This window comes from Podarcis raffonei, chromosome 16, assembly GCF_027172205.1.
Source record: "Podarcis raffonei isolate rPodRaf1 chromosome 16, rPodRaf1.pri, whole genome shotgun sequence".
In the NCBI taxonomy this organism is placed as follows: domain Eukaryota; kingdom Metazoa; phylum Chordata; class Lepidosauria; order Squamata; family Lacertidae; genus Podarcis; species Podarcis raffonei.
Window position 1 is genome coordinate 13,311,581 of NC_070617.1, and position 26,790 is coordinate 13,338,370.

The 26,790-nt window shown below is 47.2% G+C and overlaps 3 protein-coding genes across 6 annotated transcripts; 2 read left to right on the forward strand and 1 right to left on the reverse strand.

Moving 5' to 3' along the window:
- Positions 1–1,399: 1,399 nt before the first annotated feature.
- LOC128404335 (serum amyloid P-component-like) lies at positions 1,400–10,248 on the forward strand. Of its 3 annotated transcripts, none has more exons than XM_053369849.1 (2): positions 1,400–1,693; positions 9,234–10,248. In XM_053369849.1, exons 1-2 carry the CDS (start codon positions 1,621–1,623, stop codon positions 9,836–9,838), a joined length of 678 nt encoding a protein of 225 aa, XP_053225824.1. In that variant the 5' UTR covers positions 1,400–1,620; the 3' UTR covers positions 9,839–10,248. The 3 variants fall into 3 exon arrangements, with proteins under 3 accessions (XP_053225824.1, XP_053225823.1, XP_053225822.1); XM_053369848.1 differs by lacking the exon at positions 1,400–1,693 and adding an exon at positions 8,164–8,383; XM_053369847.1 differs by lacking the exon at positions 1,400–1,693 and adding an exon at positions 8,174–8,410.
- Positions 9,971–26,237, reverse strand: LOC128404338 (C-reactive protein-like). 2 transcript variants are annotated; one of them, XR_008328088.1, is made up of 3 exons: positions 26,067–26,237; positions 20,784–22,296; positions 9,971–10,270 (listed from the first exon to the last, which is right to left on the reverse strand). XR_008328088.1 is itself a non-coding variant. In XM_053369851.1 (2 exons), exons 1-2 carry the CDS (start codon positions 26,128–26,130, stop codon positions 21,680–21,682), a joined length of 681 nt encoding a protein of 226 aa, XP_053225826.1. In that variant the 5' UTR covers positions 26,131–26,237; the 3' UTR covers positions 20,299–21,679. The 2 variants fall into 2 exon arrangements, 1 of the variants encoding a protein (XP_053225826.1); XM_053369851.1 differs by lacking the exon at positions 9,971–10,270 and having other exon boundaries at positions 20,299–22,296.
- On the forward strand, positions 15,911–19,476 carry LOC128404337 (C-reactive protein-like). The gene is made up of 2 exons (XM_053369850.1): positions 15,911–16,130; positions 18,718–19,476. The coding sequence occupies exons 1-2, from the start codon at positions 16,067–16,069 to the stop codon at positions 19,398–19,400; spliced, it is 747 nt and encodes a 248-aa protein (XP_053225825.1). The 5' UTR covers positions 15,911–16,066; the 3' UTR covers positions 19,401–19,476.
- Positions 26,238–26,790: the final 553 nt, after the last annotated feature.

Genomic DNA, 26,790 nt, shown 5'->3' on the forward strand with positions numbered 1-26,790 from the left:
GTCTCTGCAAAACAAATAAATAAAGCATTGAATTTATAGCCTCATTTTACATAATCTCAAAGCATTAATGGTCCATGTAGGCTCTCCACAGACATGTTTGTGAATTTGGTGGGAGAAATTTGCTATCTTACATATTAAAAGAATGGGGGGCGGGTTTCATCAAAGGTGTGTCTCTCTTTATAACACCTTTGGTAACCCTTCTAAGCCCAGTTAAAGGTAAAGGGACCCCTGACCATTAGGTCCAGTCGTGGCCGACTCTGGGGTTGCGGCGCTCATCTCGCTTTACTGGCCAAAGGAGCCGGCGTACAGCTTCCGGGTCATGTGGCTAGCATGACTAAGCCGCTTTTGGCGAACCAGAGCAGTGCACGGAAATGCCATTTACCTTCCCACCAGAGCGGTACCTATTTATCTACTTGCACTGTGTGATGGGCAGGAACTGGGACTGAATAACGGGAGCTCACCCCGTCACAGGGATTTGAACCGCTGACCTTCTGATCGGCAAGTCCTAGGCTCTGTGGTTTAACCCACAGTGCCACCCACATCCCTCTAAGCCCAGTTAGTCGCTCTGAAATAGTCACATCCCAGATATTGTTGAACCATGCCTCGAGGTTGTACCTCAGCTATACCCCAGCTGTACATTTCTATGATTCTCTGATTGCTCTGCCCACTTTCACCTCTGTCCCCGCTCACTTGTGGCCCCTGGAATGTTTCCCTGTAGGAAATGCGGCCCTCCGGCTGAAAAAAGCCCTCCTCCCTACAAAGCTTGACTGGCAGGTGAAGATGAGAGAATACTTGGAACTTGCGAAAATGACTGGGAGAACAAGAGGAAACTCAAACCAGAAAGTCTGTGAAGAATGGATAACATTTAAAGAATATCTAAAACAACATTGTGAAAATGCAAATCTCCTGACAGGTCTAGATGGAATCTTGAATATTAAGGAAAACTATAAATGTAGAAAAATTTCTGGATATGTAACAGATATAACAAGAAATGCGTAACGGTTAAAAATATGTAGAAAGCACAATGAGGTGAATCAGAAGTCAAAAGTGTGTGTGATGTAAGATGATGTGTTGTTAGTTAATGTTTAGTTGTCATTGAGATATTGCCTTTGTTTGTGTTGTTATATGTAAATTGTTTTGCAATAAAGTTAATAAAGAAAAAAGAAAAAGGCCTCCTCCAGCGTTGATGATGTTGCTATATTTGTTATAGCTCTTTATCCTTAGTAATAATTTTAAAAAACTCCTTCAAAATAAACCTGGCCCAACTCTGGTCCAGATTACCTTCGGAATTGTATTCTTTAAAGGAGGAATTGAGGTGGCCGCAGCGGGGAGTGAGTACCGCTCAGCCGTTTATCTCTGCAAATGAAGAGAAAGAGGAGAAGGGGGAGAGAAGATTCACTCTCTCGCTGAGGAGGGAAGATAAACGTCATGTCACAGGCTGAGCCGGCGGAGGATTATGGCCAATATCCCCCATGTGTCACTTCCTCTTCCCGGGGACTGAAGCGACGTTTAATGACAGTTAACTGAAAAGGGCAGGCGACGAGGAAGCCCAAACTGGTGGATGACATGCCTTCCTCTTTTAATAACTTGTCAGCTGCCCTGTCGGCCGTGAAATAGCAAATGGTTATGAGATGTGCCAGCAATCAAACCGGGGAGCAGGGAGAGGAGGAGAAACTTCGGCAACAGAGAATCGGTGGGTTGGTGGGTGGCTGGTAGGGACAGAATTGTCAAAGCCAGGGAAGAGATTTGGCTGCACTGGATTTATTTCTCTATCCGCCTCATTGTTGCCATCCCATAATCACCAGGGACAGGCAAATCAGTCGATTCCGGTTTCTCCCCGGCGACGTTTCCACAATAGATTTAAAGCACTGTGATGACACTTTCAAAACCACCAATGCTTCCCCCCCCCCCAAAAAAAAGAATTCTGGGAAGTGTAGTTTGTTGAGGATGTTGAGAGTCGTTACGAGATCACTGTTGCCCTCCCAACGCTACAATTCCCAGAGTCGTTTAACAGCCAATGGTTCTTCAAAGGTAACTCTTGGAATTGTAACTCTGGGTGGGTGGGGGCAATAGGGGTCTCCTCTCTGCACTATTGACAAACTATAGCTCCCAGAATCCTTTGGGGGAAGCCGTGAGTGTTCTAAGTACAGTGGTACCTTGGGTTACAGACGCTTCAGGCTACAGACTCCGCTAACCCAGAAATAGTACCTCGGGTTAAGAACTTTGCTTCAGGATGAGAACAGAAATCGGGTGGCGCCGGCGCAGCAGCAGCGGGAGGCCCCATTAGCTAAAGTGGTACCTCAGGTTAAGAACAGTTTCAGGTTAAGAACGCACCTCCGGAACGAATTAAGTTCTTAAGCCGAGGTACCACTGTAGCGTGCTGCTTTAAATGTCTGGTGTAAATGTGGTCCCGGTTTCTTATTTTGCCAGTCTTCAGCTCGGTTCTCCACATTTCCAGATCAGCTTGACCAATAATAATAATAATAACAATCCATTATGAAAATTCAGCATTTTGGTGCTAATTTCTCCACATACATACATTTCTGAATGAAATTTTTCCTCATACACACATTTTTCTGAGAGCAGCCTTCCTTAATATTGCTGCATGCTGTCCCAATCTCTGAGCGGTGTGAGATTCCAGGCTTTCCATGCACTTGCTGAGGGTTCCTTTGGAAATGAGGTTGTGGTATCTTTAGGATATATGGTGTTTTTACACATATATACAACCTGAGCCTGCGATGGAGGGCTCACAGCATTCAGCCCCCCCCCCAAGTGGTTCTTGCTTCTGCCATAGCCACAGCCCTGGATTCAAACAGGCACCAACCATGGCACCCACTCTCTGCAGCTTGCTGACTTTCACAGCCCGTAACCATTCTCCCCCCACTCCAGACCCCAACTGCAGTCCTAAAACCCCACTCTGCTTTGTTTCTGCTAACCATCTCAGAGCTCGGGGAGGTGCGCCACACCACTGCTGCCTGAGTCTTGCATTTGTTAATGACCTTCCCTTTGTTCTCCTTTAATAGCCCATCTCCCAGGCGATCGCCTGAGGAAGCTGGCCTAACTTATATCTTAATCCTTGCTGGATCCAGGGGTTCAGGAGGCTTGATTAAATTCTAAACCTTTACTAGATCCAGGATTTTAGGGGAGTCTCGCACCCCTGAACTTATAACAATATAATGACCTGATCCAGAATGCTCACCTTCTGGTATTCTCTTACTTGCCTGGGCAGAGAGGGTGTGTGTGTGTACCTCTGAATTATGTGCAAGAGTCAGGTATGTTACTCCGCCCACTTTTTACCTCTGGCCACACCCACCAGCAGCACGTGGCCCCCAATTGGTTGCCTTTGCAGGAGGGCGCCTCCTCCATCCTGGCTGAGAAAAGGCTTCTCTGCCCCTGCACTCTAATGGAAATGAACCTTCTCCATTTTCCATGGGGTGGCAATGAACACTTCTCTGCCTATTCTTCCCCAGCTGATCTTTCTGCTGTGTTTATGATGGCCCCGTAATTTGCAATTCATCTCCTAGAGAGGGTCTCGCGGTGGTGCAAGCCCTGCTCTTCTCTAACAAGCTCATGAGCTACTTGGAAAACGCAGCCACACAACCCGAGGGCATTTCTCCCCACAGCGGAGACCCCCCCCCATGCAAGCACATTCTACCAGTGAGCCCCATTCCTTTGCCAAGGGGACTCTCATTACAGCTCTCCAATCCATCCCCTCCTGTCACCAAGGCAATTAAAGCTCCCCAAGGGAGCATTGATGGGCAATGGGAGCCATACGCTTCCCCCATGCTTCCAAATTAGGGAGGAAAGTTAATAACTTTGGAGACGTTCCCCAGGCTATTAGTGGGGGAGGGGGGGTCGGAGGAAATGTAGAGCCTTAAATCAAGCAGCAGAGGGCTCTAAACAGCCCTCATTTATTCCGATTAGGAGGATGGCATCCCAGGCCTCGTCTAGAAGATACACACGTGCGGAGGGGCTTGGAGCAAAAAGCGCCGTTGTTCTCTGCAAAAGGAAAGAGGAGTAATGAGGGGAGTTGAAACTGTGCACCAGCTCTGGCCAACTCATAGGTAGGCCAGGCCCCATCTGCACTATACTTTTAAAGCAGTATCAGAACACTTTAAACAGTCATGGCTCAGCCAGTTGTCACTCTGTGCGGGAAATAGGGGCCTCCTCTTTGCACCAGGGCTGGCGCATCCGTGAGGCAGACTGAGGCAGCTGCCTCAGGCGGCAGAATCCAAAGGCCGCTTCCACAGGCGTGCTCCCTGGGCACACACCCCATCGCCAGAGAAGCAAGGAGAAGTGGAAGCTTCCAGTGAGGTCTCACACAAGAGCCCCACAAAATCACGTGGAGGTCTGCAAAGGCCTTGCACAATTGCACCAGAACCCAAGTGAGCCCAGTAAGCAAAGCTTAAATGGGGGGGATGGGGAGCAGGGGCAGGCACCACTTATGCAGGGCAGCTACTTCCCATTTTGCCTCGAAACAGGGCCACCTCTGCCTTGCACCCTTAACAAACTACAAGTCCCAGGATTCTTTCAGGGAAGCCATGATTGTTCAAAGTGGAACAATCATATACATATACAGTCGTACCTTGGTTGCTGAACACCTTGGAACTCGTATGTTTCGGCTCCCGAACGATCGAAAACCAGAAGTGAGTTTTCCGGTTTTCGAACAATTTCCGGAAGCTGAACATCCAGCGTGGCTTCCACAGCTTCTGATTGGTTGCAGGACGCTCCTGCAGCCAATCAGAAACCATGTCTTGGTTTTCGAACAGTTCCGGAAGTCGAATGGACTCCCGGAATGCATTCTGTTCGAGAACCAAGGTATGGCTGTAGTGCAAACGGGTCCCAGGCTGAGCTGCAGCCTTATTTAAAGCTCAGCCCATGATAACTGGTACAGAAGCAACATCCCAAACTTGCTCTAGTTTGAGATGGGTTTGCCTTTCAATGTGAACTGGGTCAAATTCCTCCCCACCGCCAACCTTCCATCCCTGGTCACAAGAAGGTGATAGTGTTTCTGTTTCCATCTGTGAAATGCTGGAGCAAATTCATTTAGCCATCTCATCCCCTTTGAGGAGGTGGAGAAATCTGAGATGGTCAGCTTTCTGGGTCATCCCTTCCTCTTTTTGGCCGTGATGTGGGTGAATCACACACACCCAAGGCTGCAGGCAGGCTGCCTCAGCACAGCAGTGGAGTGTGTGACCCTGCAGCTCTTGCAAGAAAGAAGGAAGGCGAGCTGAATTCTGTGGTGTGTGTCCCCCCCCCCAACACACACACAAAAGTGTGTGTCTGGGCAAAAATAGCTTCCTTGAACAGCTGGAGACATCCAAGAACATCAGATCAGCCCTTCTCGATGGCCAGAACCCTGGGAAGCCCACAAACAGGACTGGATAAAACAGCAACTCTCCCCACTTGTCATTCGCAGAGACTGGTATTCAAAGGCACATCTCTGCCTCTGACAGTGGAGTTAGAGCTTCACTGTCATGGCTAGTGGCCATTGATAACCTGAATCCATCATCTTCTAAAGCCATCTCATTGCCACGGACAACATTGTTTCCTGACGATGCTCTCAGCTCTGTTGTTCTGTTGGGCCAGGGATGGGGAACCTCAGATACAGGAGCTAAATACAGCCCTGTCAGGACCGGGAGTCAGGAGCTGGTCAGCAATAAAGCCAAAACAGTGCAGGCCTAGTGGTCACAGCAGCCCTTCCCCGTAGGCCTTGCCCCAATGAGGCTGTTGCGAGGGTGGAAGGTCTCTGCCTTCCCACTGCTCTCTAAGGCTGCTCCTTCCCCAGGTCCTTCTCAAGCAACCTGAGAATTCTTCGCCTGGTCTATATTTTCTCTGCTTTCTTCATACCTCTATGGCAGACATATTCAACCGGTCGACCACGATCAATCAGTAGATCCCTGGGTGCTCCTGGTAGGTCGCGGTCAATCGTGGGACCCTGTTGGGAATCTGAATATGTGCAGCTACTCCCACAGAGTCAATTAAGGTTTGGCAGACAGCCAAAAGGTCATGTGAAGGAGTAAGTCTGCCTGGTGATACAGAGGCATGGAGACAGCTCCATGATTGGTCAAGCTCTCTCAAGGGAGTGATAATTAATGGCCTACTAACTGTTAATTCAGTGGTTCAGTGTGTCAGTGTAGGAGTTGGAGGTTGAGAGAGTTGTGAGTCGTGTCAGAGAGAGCAAGTCAAAGATCTGTGTTCTGTTCCTATAAATAGTCCACTGTATATAATAAACACCTAACTACAAGTTCCTGGTTCCTGCTTCGTCCATCCTGTCTGCAGCCAAGTTGCCAATTGCTTTCGAGAACTCTGCGTTTACTCTGCTAGGTCTGGCTAAGGTCCTGCAACTAGTCAGGAAGTTGCGAAACACCAATAGGTTTTGCCAACAGACCCTTATCGTTCATGGGGTTAAAATCACGGGGGAATGGATGTTTCTGACCCCCTACCCCCTCTCTCTGTTCCTCCATAAAGTGCCAAACAAATTTGGCATTTGTTGATGCCAGTTGTGGTATTTCTCCCCCAAAAAACTCAACCACTCTGGCTCCTCCTCCCTCTAATGTCAATGGGTAGTCTACTCCCTCAGACCACACATCTTTGTCCCACCACCAACTCCCCAGCTCTGAGCCTTCTCCCCTTGGGTGTTCCCTAGCTGGTGCCTCCCGCTGGTTCTCTGTGTCCAGCCAGCCCATGACAGCATCGCTCTCTGGCTCTCTTGGGTGTTTCTGCCTGGCTGGACTTTGTCCTTGAACTCTTATAACGCCACTTGTTGATCTGGAGGGGAAAATATTTAGCCTATTGTACAAAAAACACCACAAAATTTGCAATTGTTGCTCTGCCCACTTTTGTCTCATCCATCAAGGACTTGCAGATTCCGAAAGGGGGGCCAGAAAAGAAGGGACCCCCTGGGATGAAAAACATCTCCCAGCCCTTTGTGACCCCGAAACAGTAGCTGCTGCCCTCAGCTCTCGAGTTCAGTTGGGCCTTTTAGGGCCCTAGCATGGTGGTTGTGGAACTAACTCTGTGCAGAGGATAAAGTAGCTGCCTTTTCCTTATTAACTTAATTCCTCACTTAATTTCTCCCTTTTCTACTTTACCTTGACAAGGTTCCCCAAAGCCAATTGCTGGGAGGGAGCAAGTTACAATCAAGGAGCCCCATTAAAACATCCAATTAAAACCACTAATCAAAAGCCAATCAAAGCCAGGGAGAACAGGTTGATAGCATCAGCAATTAGCCAGCCCCTGCAAAAGCTTTGCAAAATTAATATCGCCAGCCTCCTAAAAGCCTGGGAAGAGAAACAGCTTGGTGTGCTTCTGTGGGCTAGGTTTACTATAGCTAAGGGGACACTTCACTCCCACTAGATCATAGAATGGGGTGTTTTCAAACTATCATAGAACTGTAGAGTGGGAACACAGACCCTCCAAGTGCCCCTATTTTCCAGGGATAGTCCTGGATTTACAGAAGCCGTCCTGGTTTCTTATTTGAGCCCGGAATGTCCCACTTTTCCTTAGGACATCCCTATATTCACTGGAGAAATGTTGGAGGGCATGGAGTTATCCAACCTCTGAGCCAAGGAGATAAGTAACTATACAACCTTTAGAAGACTTCTAAAGGCAGCCTTGTATGGGGAAGGTTTTTTTTTAATGTTTAAAGCTTTGTTTTGTTTCTATATATGTTGGAAGCCACCCAGAGTGACTGGGGCAATTCAGTCAGATGGGTGGTGGAAGAAGAAGAAGAAGAGGCCATCCCTATTTTCATAATGTTGGAGCGTATATGTATATACCATATTGGCCCAAATATTGGGTGGGGTGTAAATAATAAAATTGTTGTTGTTGTTGTTGAATAGGTCGTCCCTATTTTCATTGGAGGAATGCAACCTGGATATCCCAGTTGGTTAGAGTGTGGTGCTGATGATGCCAAGGTTGCAGGTTCGATCCCTGTATGGGGCAGTTGCATATGCCTGCATTGCAGGGGGTTGGACTAGATGATCCTTGGGATCCCTTCCAACTCTACAATTCAATGTTTTTATGAGGGTTGTGCTAGATGGGTCCCCTTTGGCCTGATCCAGCAGCTGAGCTATTTCTTTCCTTCTTAAGGAGTCAAGCAGCCTCCCGCCTCTCTTCTGCAACTTCTGGAAGCTGAGAAGGGGTTGCTCAATTGCAGACTCAGCCTTTGGTGGGCTGTTTTCTTCCGCCTGTCTCAGTGCAGGGATAAATTTAGACATGGCCCTCAAAGTTTCTGTGATTTGCAGACGGTCACTGATGATTGCAGAGGCTGCAGCTTCTCCCTCCCGCGATCAGGTTCCGCTTGCACTTTTTCTAAAATCCCATTTTTGGATAGCCCTGAAGATGGACTCCCGCTTGGTCTGTCTCCTCATCCTTGCAGGTTTGTCAGAGGCTGCTGCCCAGGAAGGTTAGTAGCTTATTCAGCTTATCCTTTGTGGGCATCTTATGACATCTCCTTCTGACAACTAAAATTATGATGAAGATGGGCTTGTAGCCAACATTAGTCCTACTCAGAGTAGACCCACTGAAATTAATGGACCAAAGTTAGTCATGTCCATGAATGGCTTTACTTTGAGTATGATGATGATGATGATAGTAATGAAACCATTGCAATTGTAGCCGTTTTCATGAATAATATTGTGATACTAATTATCATAATTATAATTGTGACAGCTTTATTATGTCTGTTCTTTAGCTGTGGCTCCCGCATTGTAGGATGGTGAACTAGATTACCCTCGGGGTTCCTTCCAACTCTACAATTCTATGATTCTATGTTTGTTTGTGCCACATACCGGCCTGCATGCTTCACCTTAAATCACAGCTCACCAGGAGCCACAATTGGATTTGTAATCGTGTGTGAAGAACCTGGTAAAATCTATGGAGGTCTTCTAGGTAGTGGCACCCTCCCTGTGGAACGCCCTCCCATCAGATGGCAAGGATATAAACAACTATATGACATTCAGAAGACATCTGAAGGCAGCCCCATTTAGGGGAAATGTTTGATGTTTTACTGTGTTTTTATATTCTGTGGGAAGCTGCCTAGAGTGGCTGGGGCAAATCAGTCAGGTGGACGGCATTATTATTTATTATTATTATTATTTTACTTCTTTCGTGCATTAGAACCCACCCCTTTCAATGATGCTGCTGGGGAAAGCTCAGGAGCCTTCTCAGAGAGGAAATGGTCCCAACCTTTCTCCCCTGCGTCTTTCTCTTTCCTTGTCTCCTCACAGACCTAACCAGAAAAGTCTTTGTCTTCCGCACGGAGCCTAGCGAGGCCTACATCATCCTCAAGTCTCTGCCCAAGGAGCCGCTGCAGAACCTCACCATCTGCCTGAGGTCCTACACAGACTTGACTCGGCCCTATGGCCTCTTCTCCTATGCCACTGAGTCTGAGGACAATGAAATCCTGATCTTCAAGCCCAAGCGGGGAGAATACCGGGTGTACATCGGTGGAGAGTACCTGTCCTTCAAAGTCCCAGAGGACACCCTAGACTGGGAGCACGTCTGTTTCGGGTGGGAATCGGCCACCGGCATCGCTGAGTTTTGGATGAATGGCAAGCCTTGGCCACGCAAAGGCTTGAAGAAAGGCTACATGGTTGGCTCCGGGGCCTTCATCCTGCTGGGCCAAGAGCAAGACGGCTTTGGGGGCACCTATGACTCCTACAACTCCTTCTCTGGAGAACTGACGGACGTCTACATGTGGGATTTCCTCCTGTCTCCTCACAAGATGAGGGCAGCCTACCAGGATCTGCAGCTGCCCCGATGCGCTCTGGGCTGGAAGAACCTGCACTATGAAATCAAGGGAGACGTGGTGGTGAAGGGCAGGCTGAGGTAAAGGAAACGAGGGAAATCCAGCCTCCCAAGCAGAGTAATCAGCCTTTTCTGTCCCAAATTCTAACCCACCTGGCCACTGAGGTGTTGTGTGGCACACTGAGCATTTTGGAAAACAAAAACAAAAAACAAGCCGTGAACTTCCACTCATCCACTTGGTTTATTGCAGCTTCCCCCCTCCTGGTCGCCTGGAAGCACATCTCGCTCACCAAAGGCAACCAGGCAAGCATGTGTTTACGAATCTGCTCTTGGTGCCTTCCACATGATGATTTGTCGGATGACGTTTTGCCGCTGAGGTGTTCAGCTGCTGCTTTGCTGGGTCTCTTCTCTGGATTTGGTGTGGTTCTAATTGCAATGTTCTCTCCCACCTCCTTTCCGATATGTTTTCATTTAATAAACCAATATAAAATGAGATTCCTTGTCTGGGTAGGGTCTCCTGAACAAACAAAAACATTTTTTTAGCACACATTGAAAACAGTGCAACTGAAGTGCCTGCCTGATATGGCATGGAGTGTTCCAGGGAAGTTTATTTATTTAAAATGTTTGCGGATTGCCATAAAATTAAATAAAAGAGTCCTAAAAGGCAGACGGTGCTGCAAGAAAATTCTAATTGAAGAGGAGGGCTTTGCAAACCAATAAGACCTTAGAGTCAATTCAAAGGCCGGCAATTATTGGTCATTACGTGTTTGGGGAGCTAGGGACCTGTGGCCCTCCAGGTTTTGCTGGACTTCAACTCCCATCAGCCCCAGCCAGCAGGACTAATGGTCAGAGGTGATGGGAGTTGTAGACCAGCAACATTTGGGAAGACTACAGGTGCCCCACTAACCTGGTGCATTTCAAGCAGAAGGTCATTCCAAATGTGTGCTTGCCAGATGCAGCTAGACTAGCTCTCCCAAAACTAGACTAGCTCCCCCAAAACTAGCACTGAGAGCAGCTCATGGGACCTGAGGTGCATGAAAGGTAAGCCTGATGGGAGAAATAATTTCAGTTTGATTCGAACACAAACCTTTCCAATTTATAATTTGTGAACCAATATGCAAACAGAAACAGTGCTCTCCTTCAAGATTTACACTTCTCCATCAATTTCAAAGTTGCAAATCGTCCAGCCAAAAATTATGTGCCATAAATGTGTCTGTTGAGTGAAAATAATGTACAAACTTGTGCTATGTTGGGAGAAACTTCTTACAAAAACACATGTGTTAATTGCTGATGCAGAAATGGAGTGAATGTAACCTAAAATGGGGGGAAAGGAGGAGAGAACCTGTACAGTGGTACCTCGGGTTAAGAACTTAATTCGTTCTGGAGGTCCGTTCTTAACCTGAAACTGTTCTTAACCTGAAGCACCACTTTAGCTAATGGGGTTTCCTGCTGCCGCCGCGCCGCCAGACCACAATTTCTATTCTCATCCTGAAGCCAAGTTCTTAACCCAAGCTACTATTTCTGGGTTAGCAGAGTCTGTAACCTGAAGCGTCTGTAACCTGAGGTACCACTGTAATTGTCAGTTTTGGCTGACTCTAATTTAGCAGCTCACCACTGCCATCCTCTGGTCAAAGGATGGGAGTGCAAAGAGAGAAATTCCCTTAGCAAAAAGTGCTCAGAAGGGATCTTGTCTGTCCTCTGCATGAGAATTTCTCACTTGCCTGAACAACAAGACGATTCTGCTGCTTTCTAAGATAGGCAGTGACCATTCCTGGGATCCTTTGAGGGCGCAGCCATGGCAGTTATAGTAGTAGTAGTGGTGGTAGTTATTATTATTATTTATTATTTATTTGCCACTCTGGGCAGCTTCCAACATATATAAAAACATCATTAAACATTAAACAGTAGCAAACCTTCAGGCTGCCTTCAGATGTCTTCTAAAGGTTATTGAGTTACATCTCCTTGACAGTAATGTGCCCACCTTCAGTTTCTGCAGCTTGTTGGCTTATATTAGGGATGTATGTTCTGTATTATTTTACAAATACTACAGCTACAAGTTTGTCATGGCCTTTGGCTAGCACAATAAACTTATGAACTATGAATAGAAAAAGTTACAGCAGCCAGCAGGAGGCCAGCTGAGCCAGGAGAGATTCGTGGGGAGGGGGGACCCCTCCGCCCAATCCTACACACACACACACACACACACACACACACACTCTAGCACAAGGGGGGTCCTTGGCCACTTGGTAAAAGGTAAAGGGGTCCCTGACCATTAGGTCCAGTCGTGACCGACGCTGGGGTTGCGGCGCTCATCTCGCTTTATTGGCCGAGGGAGCAAGCGTACAGCTTCCGGGTCATGTGGCCAGCATGAGTAAGCCACTTCTGTACACATGCTTTCGAACTGCTAGGTTGGCAGGAGCAGGGACCGAGCAACGGGAGCTCACCCCGTCGTGGGAATTCGAACCGCCGACCTTCTGATCGGCAAGCCCTAGGCTCTGTGGTTTAACCCACAGCACCACCCGCGTCCCATGGCCAGTTGGTAGCATCAGTCTAATATGGACAGGCAGCCTAACTTTCTGTGATGTGTGTATGAGATAACATATGGGACTACAGTTGTGTTGGCTCCTGGGTGGTTAAATTTCCAGCTAGTTGACCCCAAAAAACCTTAGAGGTGATTGTCCTCTTTGTTTGGGTCACAGAAAGCAAACAAGGTCATGGCGTTCAATATATCAAAAACCATTCCGATGTGTTTGGTCAGCAGCAGCACTGAGAAGTCTTTGGGCCAAGTTTGGGGCTCTTTACTATAGAGAAAAGGCAAACAAAAGACAGCACAGAACAATGGGATCACGTAGAAGTTTATAAAATTATGCCTAGCATGGAGAAAGTGGGCAGTATCCTCTTGTCTCCACGTTCAGAGGTAGTGTGCGTCTTGTGGGAACTGGACTCTAGTTCCCATTTGTAGCGTACACAGAAGACAGTCCTGGGTCATTTGACCCTTGAATTGTAGAATCATAGAATTGTAGAGTTGGAGGGGAACCCCAGGGGCCATCTAGTCCAACCCTCTAAAATGCAGGATTATCAACTAAAGCATCCATGACAGATGGCCACCCAACCTCTGCTTAGAAACCTCCAAGGAAGGAGAGTCCAGCACCTCCCGAGGGAGACAGTCCCACTGTCAAACAGCTCTTACTGTCAGAAAGTTATTCCTGATACGGGGCGTAGCTTGCCAGAGGGGCCGTGGCCCTGGGTGCAGATTTCTGAGGGGGGAGCGCAAAGCAGGTGCCCACATGCCATCGCCTCCAGCATGGCCTGGGGGCACCTCATTTGTGCCTGCTGAGTGCTGCATCAACTGGCCAGGCTCCCCCTACGCAGGTGGCACAGTGTGTGGTTGTTGTGCTCTTCTCGCACCGCCCTCCCCGGATCCAAGCCTTGCAAGGCCACTCAGGGAGAGGGCAGTGTGGGGATGTGGCAAGCATGTGCCCTTTGATCCCAGACTTGTGCGTCCAAAGGCAAGCAGAGTGATACATTTGGCACCAGCTTAGCTGCAAGAGTTGCCGGAAGGAGGTGCACAAGGTGCCTCCAACCATCTTTAGGGACTCCAGATTTGTGTAGGATTTGCTCTTTAGCTTTTCTTCTCCTGATTGTAAAGATAGTAGATATTTTAGGATCAGTTTTCCTTCTCCTTCCACCTTTCCAGGTTGATGAGCACCATCTGCCCCTCGCTTTCCAAGCACAATTCAAAATGTTGGTGCTGATCTTTCAAGCCCTAAATGGTCCAGTATACCTGAAGGAACGTCTCCATCCCTATTGTTCAGCTGGGGGGGTGATGGTTCAGCTCCGAGGGCCTTCTGGCGGTTCCCTCACTGCAAAAAGTGAGGTTATAAGAAACCAGGAAGAGGGCTTTCTCGGTAGTGGTACGCACCCTGTGGAACGCCCTCCCATCAGATGTCAAGGAAATAAACAACTATGTACCTGACTTAGAAGACATCTGAAGGCAGCCCAGCATAGGGAAGTTTTTTAATGTTTAATGTTTTATTATGTTTTTATATATGTTGGAAGCTGCCCAGAGTGGCTAGGGCAACCCACTCAGATGGACGGGGTATATAATAATAATAATAATAATAATAATAATAATAATAATAATAATAACAACAACAACAACAACAACAACAACAACAACAACAACAACAACAACTCCCTGGAAAAGACCCTGGTGTTGGGAAAGATGGAGGGCACAAGGAGAAGGGGACGACAGAGGACAAGATGGTTGGACAGAGTTCTCAAATCTGCCAGCATGAGTTTGACCAAACTGCGGGAGGCAGTGGAAGACAGGAGTGCCTGGCGTGCTCTGGTCCATGGGGTCATGAAGAGTCGGACATGACTAAACAACAACAATATTAATAATAATAATAATACTTCTACAGCAAATGCAGAAACCGCCTTCTTGACCGTTGGACCCACTATTTGCCTCGTCCGCTCAATCTGCTAGAGCCTGTCTTCACATGCAGGGGAAGTCCCTAACTCACACATTGTCTCCCTTCACCTGGTTTAGCTGGCCAGTCTAGGCCATTTCATGGGGTGTAGCCACTGTCGCAGCTTCTAGGAGCCACAGGTGAGAGATGAGTGCAGGGTGGAAAATTCCTGTGCACCTTTATTTTATTTATTGAACAAAATTGATATGCCACTTAAACAAAGGACTTCTAAGTGGCTTAGAAAAGATTCTTCTTTCGTGAAGGCAAGCCAGCAAACTCAAAGGTCCCTCTATTATAAGCCCCGCAATTCTGCTGCTTCTAAAGGTGAGCCTTCTTCAGCTAACAGTTGGCACCCATGAGATTCGTCATTTTCCTGGCCTTTGGGACGCTTGCGTTGTCCCTGGCAGAGAACGTTCTGTCATCTCAGTCCTCCATAGGTCAGTCTGATCTTGGCTTGACCCTCGCAGATAACAGGCAAGGGCTGAACCCCTCCCAATGGAAGCTGCAAAATCTGCTCATTGCTCCACAACCACAAGACAAAACATCAGCAAAATGTAATTACTCAAAACTGTAAAGAGAAGAAAAGAAATGTCAAGTCCCTGCTGACAGCTTTTCAAATCAGCAGCTCCTTGCAATCTCTTAAACCAGCCGCCCCACTGCAAAGGCCTTTTTCTTTCTCTCCTTTCTTTTTTGGGTGTGTTCTGTTGCGGCAATGGAGAGCTCTCTGTAATACGTAAATGTGTGTTTGGCAGGATGGGTGACAAGGCCCTCGCAGTGATCCAGACCCTCCAAGTGTCCCTATTTTCCAGGGATAGTCCTGGATTTACAAAAGCCATCCCAGTTTCTGATTTCATCCCAGAATGTCCCGCTTTTCCTTAGGACGGCCCTCTTTTCATTGGTGAAATGTTGGAGGGTATGGAGCTATCTGACCCCCGAGCCAAGGAGATAAGTAACTATGCACCCTTTAGAAGAAACATGAAGGCAGCCCTGCATGGGGAAGTTTTTAAAATATTTAATGATTTATTATGCTTTTGGATATGTTGGAAGCTGCCCAGAGTGGCTGGAGCAACCTAGTCAGTTGGGTGGGGTATTATTATTATTATTATTATTATTATTATTATTATTATTATTATTATTATTATACAGGACACCCCTATTTTCATCACAGAAATGTTGGAGGGTATGTGATCCCGTCTAGGGTTGCCAGACATATCCGGAATGCTGCAGCCTGAAGCAAAATGTACGACATGCCGGCAGTGTCATTTTTGCCGTTCCCCCAATTTTTCTTTGTTATTTTTGCCGAAAAAGCTCAACAACTTTGGGAGGAGGAGGAGGAGGAGGAGGAAGAAGAAGAAGAAGAAGAAGAAGAAGAAGAAGAAGAAGAAGAAGAAGAAGAAGAAGAAGCTCAACAACTTTTGTGTCCGGATATTCACTTTTTGAAATATGGCAACCCTAGTGATCCTTTGTGTGAAAATCAGACTGTGAAGAATCATGATCCATAAAATGTGGGGATCTATGCGTTCCTTGCCTATCAAAATGATCTGGAGAGGTTCTTGGCACTCAGGGTTTGAAAGAGGCAGGTTCATTCTGGAAGGAATGGAAATTTAACCAACAGGCAGATAAGACCAGGGGAGGCGAATGGAGAGCATTTGTTGATTTTTAATCTCTGCCCTGTGGAACTGCCCTGAGAGTGGAGGTGCCCGCCCCTTCCAGCCCAGGGATAAGATCCAGAGAGGACTTCACAGCCAGGGCTTGGTTTCCTCCAGGACAGGCTGAGCAGATCCAGGCAGGTCCAGGATCCATTTCAACCGCCTGCCAAGTTTATTCTGCAGACAGACGGCATGGGGTTCCTTCATATCTTCCTCCTCATCCTGGCCGGACTGTTGGGGTCTCTTGCCCAGGAAGGTGGGTGCTCTGATCAGATGCAATGAGTTATTTGGGGGTTGCTGTGTGCATGGACTGACTGGCTGCATTGTGAGGGCAGACATGGAGGTATCCCTGTTTCTGGTTGGGTTTGAATTAGAGCCAAAGGGAAGAGCTGTAGCTGAGCGGGTAGAGGAACTGCTTTGCATGAAGCCCGGGGTTCAAATCCCGGCATCTCCAGGGAAGGACCTCTCTGTCTGAAACCTCCAAACAGCCACTGCCAGTCAGTGTGGACAATACTGTTCCTATTTTAATCAGCCCTTTATTAAGAACAACGAGGACTGGAAGCTTACTTTATATTTAGGGAAAGGAGCCCACGTGCTGTGTGTACAGCAGGTTTCAGGCTCATTTCCCAGTATCTCCAGGTAGGACTGGGAAGGTCGCTTGCATGAAAGGTCCTGCATTGCGGGGGGTTGGACTAGATGACCCTTAGGGTCCCTTCCTACTCTACAATTCTATGACCCTGTAATGCTACAGAGCTCCTGTCAGGAGACAGTACAGTGGTACCTCGGGTTAAGGACTTAATTCGTTCCAGAGGTCCGTTCTTAACCTGAAATGGTTCTTAACCTGAGACCCCACTTTAGCTAATGGGGCCTCCCGCTGCCGCGTGATTTCTGTTCTCATCCTGAGGTAAAGTTCTTAACCCAAGGTACTATTTATGGGTTAGCGGAGTCTGTAACCTGAAGCGTCTGTAACCCGAGGTACCACTGTACTGAGCTAGCTGGACCTGTGGTCGGATCTGCATATCAGTTACTTATGTGTGAAACGTGGAAAGGCAGGAGTGGTGTCAAATGCAACTCGCAAATGTCAGATCGACAGCAAAAAAAACACAACAACCCCAAACTCTCAAATTGCATGTCAGAATTTCCATTCCCTCCCACTCTGGGGCTTAAACAACAGAGTCTCGTTGGCCAGTAATGCCTGATTACTTACAGAGTCTGTGTGGCTGAACACACAAACCAGAATTAAGCGCTGAGGAGCCCCGTCGATTTGAACAAGAGACGTAACCACAGGCTTAAATACAGGAATAAAAGGGATCAGCAATACGCAAAAAGCTGCCTCAGAGCAGATCAGTCTGTTCCCCCAGCCAACCCAATATTGTCTCCACTCTGGGACCTTATGCTTGTGCAGCATACTGTGCGCTTACAGCTGAGCTGTGCCCCCGCCACCATATTTTAAAGTGAATAGGATGGAATCTGGGACACGGGTGGCACTGTGGTTTAACCCACAGAGCCTAGGGCTTGCCGATCAGAAGGTCGGCGGTTCAAATCCCCGTGACGGGGTGAGCTCCCATTGCTCTGTCCCTGCTCCTGCCAACCTAGCAGTTCAAAAGCACATCAAAGTGCAAGTAGATAAATAGGTACCACTCCGGCGGGAAGGTAAACGGCGTTTCTGTGCGCTGCTCTGGTTCGCCAGAAGCGGCTTAGTCATGCTAGCCACATGACCCAGAAGCTGGCCAATAAAGCAAGATGAGCGCCGCAACCCCAGAGTCTGCCACGACTGGACCTAATGGTCAGGGGTCCCTTTACCTTTACCTTTAGGATGGAATCTGCTATAATGACACATGCATGCGCTATCCGAATCAGCCGCCAGGTGGCACATGAGCACCAAAGAACCATTGCAGGTCTGTCTTATGCCACGGAGCTGTCATCTAGAAAAAGGGAGAAGAGGATAGTTGGCAAATAGTGGGGGGCGGAGGGGGGGGCTTGAGTGATTGAGGTGAGGGGATGGGGCAAGCGGAAGAGTTGCAAGCATGTTTTGCCCTCTCCCCCAGTAAACCCAATGAAGTGCTGATCAGTCTTTCAGACAGCCGTAAGAGCATCTTCTTCAAAGACTAAGGGGGGTGGGGTGGGGCGGGGAATCCATTAGGAACAAGATGTGGCCTTCCATGCTTATATTTCTGGCCCTTAGTACTCTTCCCAGGCCAGGTGCCACAGCAGCCCTGCTTCACATCCTCCTTGAGTGCTTTTGCCTGTCTGGGATTGGACACTCTGGGTGGCTCCCAACAGAATACAGTGGTACCTCGGGTTACAGACGCTTCAGGTTACAGACGCTTCAGGTTACAGACTCCGCTAACCCAGAAATAGTACCTCGGGTTAAGAACTTTGCTTCAGGATGAGAACAGAAATTGTGCTCCGGTGGCGTGGTAGCAGCGGGAGGCCCCATTAGCTAAAGTGGTGCTTCAGGTTAAGAACAGTTTCAGGTTAAGAACAGACCTTCAGAACAAATTTAGTTCTTAACCCGAGGTACCACTGTATTAAAAACACGATAAAACATCAAACATTTAAAACTTCCCAAAACAGCCTTCAGATGTCTTCTAAAAGTCAGATAGTTGTTTATCTCCTTGACATCTGAAGGGAGGGTGTTCCACAGGGCAGGTGCCACTACCAAGAAGGCCCTCTGCCTGGTTCCCTGTAACCTCACTTCTTGCAGGGAGGGAGCCGCAAGAAGGCTCTCGGTGCTGGACCTCAGTGTCTGGGTTGAATGTTTGGGGGTGGAGACGCTCCTTCAGGTATAGATGACTCTTGGGGGATTCCCTTTGCAACTCTACACTTTTATGGTTCCGCAGATCTCCAGAGGAAGGTCTTCCTTTTTCCACAGCCGACCAACACGGCTCATGTGGTCGTGAAAGCCAGGCTGGAGCGGCCTTTGAGCAGCTTCACGGTTTGCATGAGGCTCTACACGGACGTCGCTCGGGCCCAGACCCTGTTCTCTTACGCCACCGAGGCCGAGCCCAACGACATCGCCGTCGACCGACTGAGCCACTCCCAGTACAGGCTGTACATTGGGGGTGATGCGGTAAAGCTGAACATTGCAGAGAGGGCGGCCCCACTGCCGGCGTGGGAGCACATCTGCCTGGCTTGGGACTCCGCCAGTGGGGTGGTGCAGTTTTGGCTGGACGGCAACCCTCTGCCCCGGAAGGCGGTGAAGCCAGGCTATGCCATCGCCCCCCAGGCCTCCATCATCCTGGGGCAAGACCAGGATGCCATGGGGAGCGGTTTCGACTTGATGCAGTCCTTTGTAGGCGAGCTCACCGACGTCTACATGTGGGAACGGGTCTTGAGCCCCCAGGAAATGTGTCGCCTGGGGGACAAGCGCATCCCGGCCAACTCCGTGATCAACTGGGGGTCCTTGGCTTACAAGATCAAGGGCAATGTCTTTCTCACGCACACCCTCTTGCCAGTTAGCCGAGCGGCTTGCGGGTGCCCTTTGCAAGCGGTGCCCTGCTGCTGGAGGAGGTTGGCGCTCTGAGAGTCTCTTGCTAGCTTGGCAAGGAGCTGCTCTGTTGAGCTCAGCACTTTCCAGCCTATTAAGATTTATGTGAGATTTGTGGGGGAGGGGTGGCCCTCTGGATTTTGCTCAACTACAACTCCCAACAACGATGGGAGCTCTAGTTTCTGCAGCCTCTGGGTGTTCCAAAGGTTCCCCTCCCGCACCTGCCCTATGCTAATCTTCTTCCGATGAAGGAGGATGGATCTGTCGGTTTCGGTTACTCTCAATTTCTCGTTTTTACAGTCTTCCGTTCTCTACATTTCTGCTTCGGTTTGCAATTGCAATTTTTTTCTTAGTACTTGTGAAAGGTCGTCAGCGTCTTAGGGTGAATATAGGTGCTTTGTATGCGATTTTGTCTGATATACACACTTCCGCAAAATGGTTTCCCGAATCTAATGCCTTCTTGCAAGTTACTGTACCTTTCTGTGTATAAGACTAGGTTTTTTAAATTTAAAAATTATGTTCAGAATTGTGGGTCGTCTTATACACAGATACAATCCGTTTTTCTCAATTTGGAGTCCCCCAAACTAGGGGTCGTCATATACATGGGGGCGTGTTATACATGGAAAAATACTGCATTTTCATGAATCAATGCAGTGTATTTTTGCACAAATTACTTTGCTAGAAAACTGCACTTCAACATTCTTGTCTTGTCATGTCTTGTCTTGTCGTGACATGGCATGACCTGTTGTGACATAATCAGACCTGTCATGAGATCAGCACATGATATTATGCAATTGTCTGAATGTAAAAATTTTTGGTTTTTGTTTGTTTTGAAGCACGTTCTGTAAGTAAAGCCTTTGAACCATATGTTTGGACTGGACCATTTTTAATTTCAAGAAGTGTCTGGTTTTATTCATCAATTTTGCTTCCAGAGGTTATTCCCTTCCTCGCCTTATTTTTGAGAGTGTGGGATGGAGAATAGGGTTAAAACTGCCATTCTACCATGAAGCTCACCATGTGACCTCAGGCCAACCACTCAGAGCCTGGCCTACCTCACAGAGTTGTAGTGGGGAATGGCCATATTCGGAGACCAAAGGTAAAGTGCGCCTCACACCTGCCCTGTTGCCTGTCTACAGAGCTGAGGGCACCTTCAAGAAAAACAATGGAGCATTGGCAGCTGTAATTTCTTTGTGGGAATGCTCAGGGAGGCGGGAGAGGATATATTGTTTATTAATATCCTTCCTAACTTGCGCTAGCAAGTTCCTTTACTTAGCAGAGTTTATATTCCCCTTTAAACGCACAGCAGATAGCTGGTTGCAGGCTTGTTTAAGCCTCTCAATATTAGGTTCCTGGTAAGTCCCCTTAAAAGAATAAGCACGCCACAATCTTGTGTAAAGTATGTCAAAGGAGTTTACTCACCATCAGTTCACAGTTGGATCCCTGAAGGCAGACTTAGTTACAAAGTATATACATGTAGATCTACCCCATATTGGGGGGGGGGGAGTAGTCCCAGTGACTGCAGACTGGCAGTCAATGCAGCTCACAAGATGAAAGCAAGATGGAGAAGAGAGGCAAAGAAGAGAGTGTGCTGCGAGCCTTGCCCTTTTTTTACCTGGGCAGGTAAGGTCACACACCCCTCTAGTCACATGCAAAAGGAAGTATGTCCCAGTCAAGAGGAAACAGGAAGTTTTCAACCAATTGGACCAAACATTCCCTCGCATGTCCACTCTAGGAAAACAAGGAATGTTGTACTTGACTGCTACTTGTGTATCACATCTCACATTCTTTCCCCTACATCTTCTTATTTATGAGGCGCCCAGCATGCTCAGGAGAAGTCCAGGGGCTGCAAAATCTCCACAATCTCCACAAAAGTGGTAATATAAGGAGTGCAAACCTCTTGTCAATTCTTCTTTCTCCATAAAAGATTACATCTGATTTTTACAACCTTTTTCTGTTTCGGTCAAGTTTCTTTTAGAAACGCCCCCAGCTGCCAATTGTTACGCAATGTTTCCCAGGAAAAGACCTCCCCAAAACCTCCTTCCACACCCTTCTTGTCCCAAGAGGATACTTCAGATGGAGTTCGAAATTTAGTTTGGTTTGTATTACCCTAACTGCACTTCACAGAACAATTCGGGAACCAAGATGCAGGTATCATTTGAAATGAACATTTCCTTGAATTTTGCAACACACACACACCCCCAAAAAAATCTGCAGCAAGCTTCAGAGATCAATACAGGAATCGCTAAGTAAATAAAAGTCACACACAGAGAGACCTTTTCTTAGACCAGCATCTTGGATTTCAGGTAACCCCTGCCTCAGTAGGCCACGGGGTTAACAATAACATAACCCTTGATTTCATAATCGACTGTTTTCCAGTCAAACACGTAGTCGCCAGGAATGTCTTGGTTGAGGAAAGCGAGCTCCAGTTCCTCGCTGGAGAGCACCCGGTCCCACATTCTCACATCCTGGAGCTCCCCCACAAAGCAATCGTTTATGTCAAAGCCACCCCCCATCATGTCTTGCTCTTGACCGAGCACGATCGACGGCTCCCCACTTATGGAGTACCCTTTCCTCAGGCCCTTGCGGGGCATGCGCTTTGAATTCACCCACAACTCTGCTAAACCGGTAGCAGAATCCCAAGTCGCGCACAAGGTCTCCCTGCCGAGCGATTTTTTTTCCGGATCCGTGAAGGTCACTGCTTCATTCCCTACTGCAAATCCGTACACGTTGTTTTTTTCTTTGAGGAGGATGATCTCATTGAAACTTCCCCGGGTGGCGTAAGAGAAGAAGGTGTGGGGGTGGTTGAGGTCTGTGAAATGGGCCAGGCAGAGGGTGAAGCTGGTCAAGGGCCACTTTGGGGCGGCCTTCAGAACCACGTGGGCAGAGTTTGATGCCTGTGGAAAAACGAGCTGCTTCCCAGCGAGGCCCGAACCTGAGGTGAGAGGAGGAGAATTAAGGGTGCCACATGTTAAATATAATTGTTTAATTGCACACTGAAATGGAGAATGCCTGCATGTATGTTGCTAAGGGTTTCACGTTGAAAAATTCCTTTGAAGCATACAGTCGTACCTCAGAAGTCGAACAGAATTCCGTTCCGGAACTCCGCTCGACTTCCAAAACGTTTGAAAACCAAAGTGCAGCTTCTGATTGGAAGCCGTGGAAGCCCCGTCAGACGTTCAGCTTCTGAAAGAATGTTCAAAAACCAGAACACTTACTTCTGGTTTTCAATCACTCGGGAGCTGAAACGTTCAGCTCCCAAGGTGTTCAGGAGCTGACGTACGACTATATTGAAGCTCTCGCTAAGCTCTAACCTGTTGATAATTAACTACTGATGTTCTCTGCTAGCCTGTGTGTGTGTGTGTGTGTGTGTGTGTGTGTGTGTGTGTAAATTTTGATAAAATGCAAAGTAGCTTACAGCTAGGAAGCTAAATAACTATTCTGAGTAGTTGAAAACTTCTTTGTAAAGACAGTGCCCAGACTCTTTATATTCAAAAAGAACTTTCCTTTCATAAACATATAGTTGAGAAGAATATATTTACAATCTAGCCCCTGCGCATGTTTATCCTTATTAACATTTAGGGATCTTCCTCTGTCTGTTTCACTTCCGATAGATCACACCAGCACACACACTGCCCACAGCAGTATCCTGAGTAGCCTCTCTCAGAGAGAGAGAGAGAAGTAGAAAAACGGATAAAAATGACAGTTTCAGGCATAACAGTCACAACAGAATGGAATGCCTCTCTCATGTGACTCAAAGTCAGCCAATCACATGAAAGCCTCTGCCAGATTTAAAAGCCCCATATTAAAAAGACACAGTAACCCAACATAAGTACCGTATTTTTCCCTCTATAACACGCAGATTTTTTCTCCTAAAAAGGAAGGGGAAATGTCTGTGCGTGTTATTGAGCAAATGTGTGGTCCCTGGAGCCGAAAAATCAGGCAAAAATCAAATCGCGCTTCACGGAGAAGGGAAACCTGAAAAGAGGAAGCGGCTGCTTTCCTGCATTCTGCCTCAGGGTCTTACTGCCCACCCTTCTCTGTTTCGTTGCTGTGTTTGCTGAAACGGAACAAAGAGCAGGGAAAGCCCCTCCCCTCCAGGCAAGCAGAGGGGAAAGCAGAGTGTCGTTCCTTCTAATTCCTCTCTGTGCTCTGGTGCTGCTGGGGGAGAGGGAGAGAGAGGGGGGGGAGGGGAGAGAGGGGGAGGGAGAGGGGGGAGGGAGAGAGAGAGAGAGATGGCTGGCTTGGGTGGGGGGAAACTTGCCTTTCTTTCCTCCCTCCCGTTAAATCCCTCTCCTGCATTCTTAGCCAGCTGCTTCTCTGCACACCCCTCTCATGTCCCTTCTTTGTTTTTCCTTCGCTCCCCACTTAAAATGTGGTTACAAAGCATAGATCCACAGGGATTCTCAGGATCTTTGCATTGGGTCACCCCAAATTCACCATCAGATCACATAGCATGTCCATGACTACAGCCTGCACCAAAAAAATCACGCACCCACTGTTGCCTGGGGCTGCAATGGTGCAAAAACGTGGTTACAAAGCATGGATCCACAGGAATTCTCAGGATCTTTGCATTGGGTCACCCCAAATTCACCATCAGATCACATGTCTGTGGCCACAGCATGAAGCACAAAAATGATACATCCACTGTTTCATTCAGAATGTTTTTTCCCTTGTTTTCCTCCTCTAAAAACGATGTGCGTGTTATGGTCAGGTGCGTGTTATAGAGCGAAAAATACGGTAAACATTTCCATTACAGGAAATTAAACCATTATCCTTCACATGAGTGTTTAACCTTAGATTAAAGTGTTCAATTGCAAATTCGCCATTTCGAAAGGAAGCCGCCTTTGCATTTTGTTCCCTGGCACAGTGAAAGAAGGGTGTGATAAGAGGCCTTCCCTGCAGCTGCATGGCCTTAGGTGGTTGCAGGCTATGGGAGAGGCAAAGCACTGATTTCCGCTCTGATCATAATTAAGTTATATATTTAAGAAGAAGAACCTATGCTTGTGTATACATGTACTTTATACAGCTTTCTAGAATGTGTTGTTGATAGTTTTGTGCCTGTTTTTGAAGAAGTTCTGGTTAGTAAAGCTTTGAATCTTAATTATGAGCCTGGGCAATTTTTATTCCGAAAGGAGCCAGCTTTTATGCATCCAATTGCTTCATGCTGTGCAATATTAATATCTGCAATAGTCCCAAACAGAAAAAGAGAGAAAATGTCACAACTTTCTTGTCAAAACTTCCTGCCTTCCTTCGCATCAAAGGCAGCATGAAATACTCGCCTATCTCTGCATCTCACCTGCTCTAGTTTCTGCAAGCCCTTGAGGCTGCCTTCCCTAAGAGTCCCCCCAAAACTTGCCGCCGCCACCACCAGCCATGCCTCCTTTGCAGAAGTCTTCATCTCCTTTCCTTGTCTTCAGCTCGGTGAGGAAGGTAGCTCCAAGCAGGGGCAGAGAAAGGGGGGTGCAGTGGGTCAGCCCCCCCCCCGGTGCCACCACTGAGGGGTGTGACAAAATGCCAGGCAGCACTCACCGTGGGGCCTGGGAGTGATGCGGTGGCTTGGGTGCCCACAGGCTCCACACTGTCCTAATGGTCCCCCCGCTGCCTCCCCCCCCCCAGCTATAGGGCAGCTGAGTGGGAGGAGGCAGGCAGATTCTGGAGGCCCCGCAGTGTGCGCCCCCCCCCAGGCACCTAAGCAGCTTCCTCCGTCCCTGGCCCCAAGATGGTTGAAGCAACAGAATTTTGCAGTGGAAGCATCAACCACCACAGATTCCTTCCTTTAAAAAAAACAAAAACTCCTTTTCTAGATTCAACCCACCCCTTTAAATAAACAAAGAATGAAAGGCTGGGGAAAACTGGGGAAAGAAGGGTTAAAATTTACAGCATACAATGCGTTGAAAGAAAATGTGATGAAAATGATGTATAGGTGGTATATCACCCCTGTGAAATTAGCTAAAATGTATAAAGTGAAAAACCTCTGGGAAATTATATATAATGAGATGAAAAAGATGTTGAAATATACATTTATTAAGAAACCAGAAGCATTTTTACTTGGCATTGTAGGAGATGATATTAATAGACAGGATTGTAAGTTGTTTTTATATGCAATGGCGGCAGCAAGAATATTATTGGCACAAAAATGGAAGCAAGAAGAATTACCGATGAAAGAAGAATGGTGGATGAAATTAATGGACTATGCAGAATTAGATAAATTAATAGGAAGGATTTGAAACTAAGACTGGAGTAAATATATGAACTATTTGAAAAGCAATTGTAATGAACAGATTACGCTAGTAGGACAGCTAGAAGTTCTGTAAGGAGGATTATTTGAGATATTGCAAGAAAGACTATGAGGAGAATTATTAGTTAATGACAATTAAGAGTAATAGAGAAATTAAGAAATTCAAAATAAGTGATAAAGAACGGAAAATCATCAAAGGTTGTTGACGGAAGTCTAAAATGTTGTATAAGATAAGAAGCTATGTTAAATGACTGTTGGAAATAATATGTTTTAAAAAAACTATAAAAATGTATAAAAAAATAAATAAACAAAGAATGAAGATGTTGTGTCAGAAATCTAAAACCCTTTATAAAAAAAAAAAGGTTTTGTATGTGTGAGACTGTGCTACAGAAGTCGCCCACCCACTTCTTCACACACACACACACACACACACACACCCCAATGCAGCTGAGGTTGTCACCCACCTTGCTGGCCAAAAGACCCCAAGACCCTCACAAGGACAAGAAGGGAGAGGAAGGCCTTCTCCATCTTGCCTAACTGCAGAACGAAGAGAGGCGAGAGGGTGTCAAGATAACAGGCTCTTCAAGAGATCAACTGAGAGCTTCAAACTCTGTCCCAAATATGCGCTTGAGGGGCATGAAGGGAAATGTTTTGGGAAACGCTCTTGGGGAAAGATTACATACCTCAGAACTGGCAACTGGTGTTTCCTTGCTTTCAATTTTTCACAAAGGAGTCCAAAGGGGGAAGTTTTTCACAAAGGAGTTCAAAAGCAAGAACATTTTCAGAAAGGCATTGATTTCAAACTTGAGACAACATGGTTTATGTTTCTTATTTATGCCAGCAAGTTCAGCTTCCTGAATAAAACCTTTGATGACGCATGAATCGCAGCAGAGAGAATTTAGGTGTGTTATACCATGATGTATACTTGTAATTGCTTTATGCAAACGAGGAGACCATACTCCTTTTCACTTGGTTTTTGTTTCCGGTGAAAGAGCAGCTGAAATGAGTTTCTTGAAAATCAACAAAAGACACTTTAAAAGAAAGGTGTGGTTGATTTAACACCTGGTTCTCCCTTTCTTGGGGGTGGGGAGGATGGGATGACAACCCTGCAGGCCCAGTTTTACAGTCTTTAGATTACTGTCCAAATATTTGTGAACGCATAAAATGATGGCAGGTGGTTTATGGTAG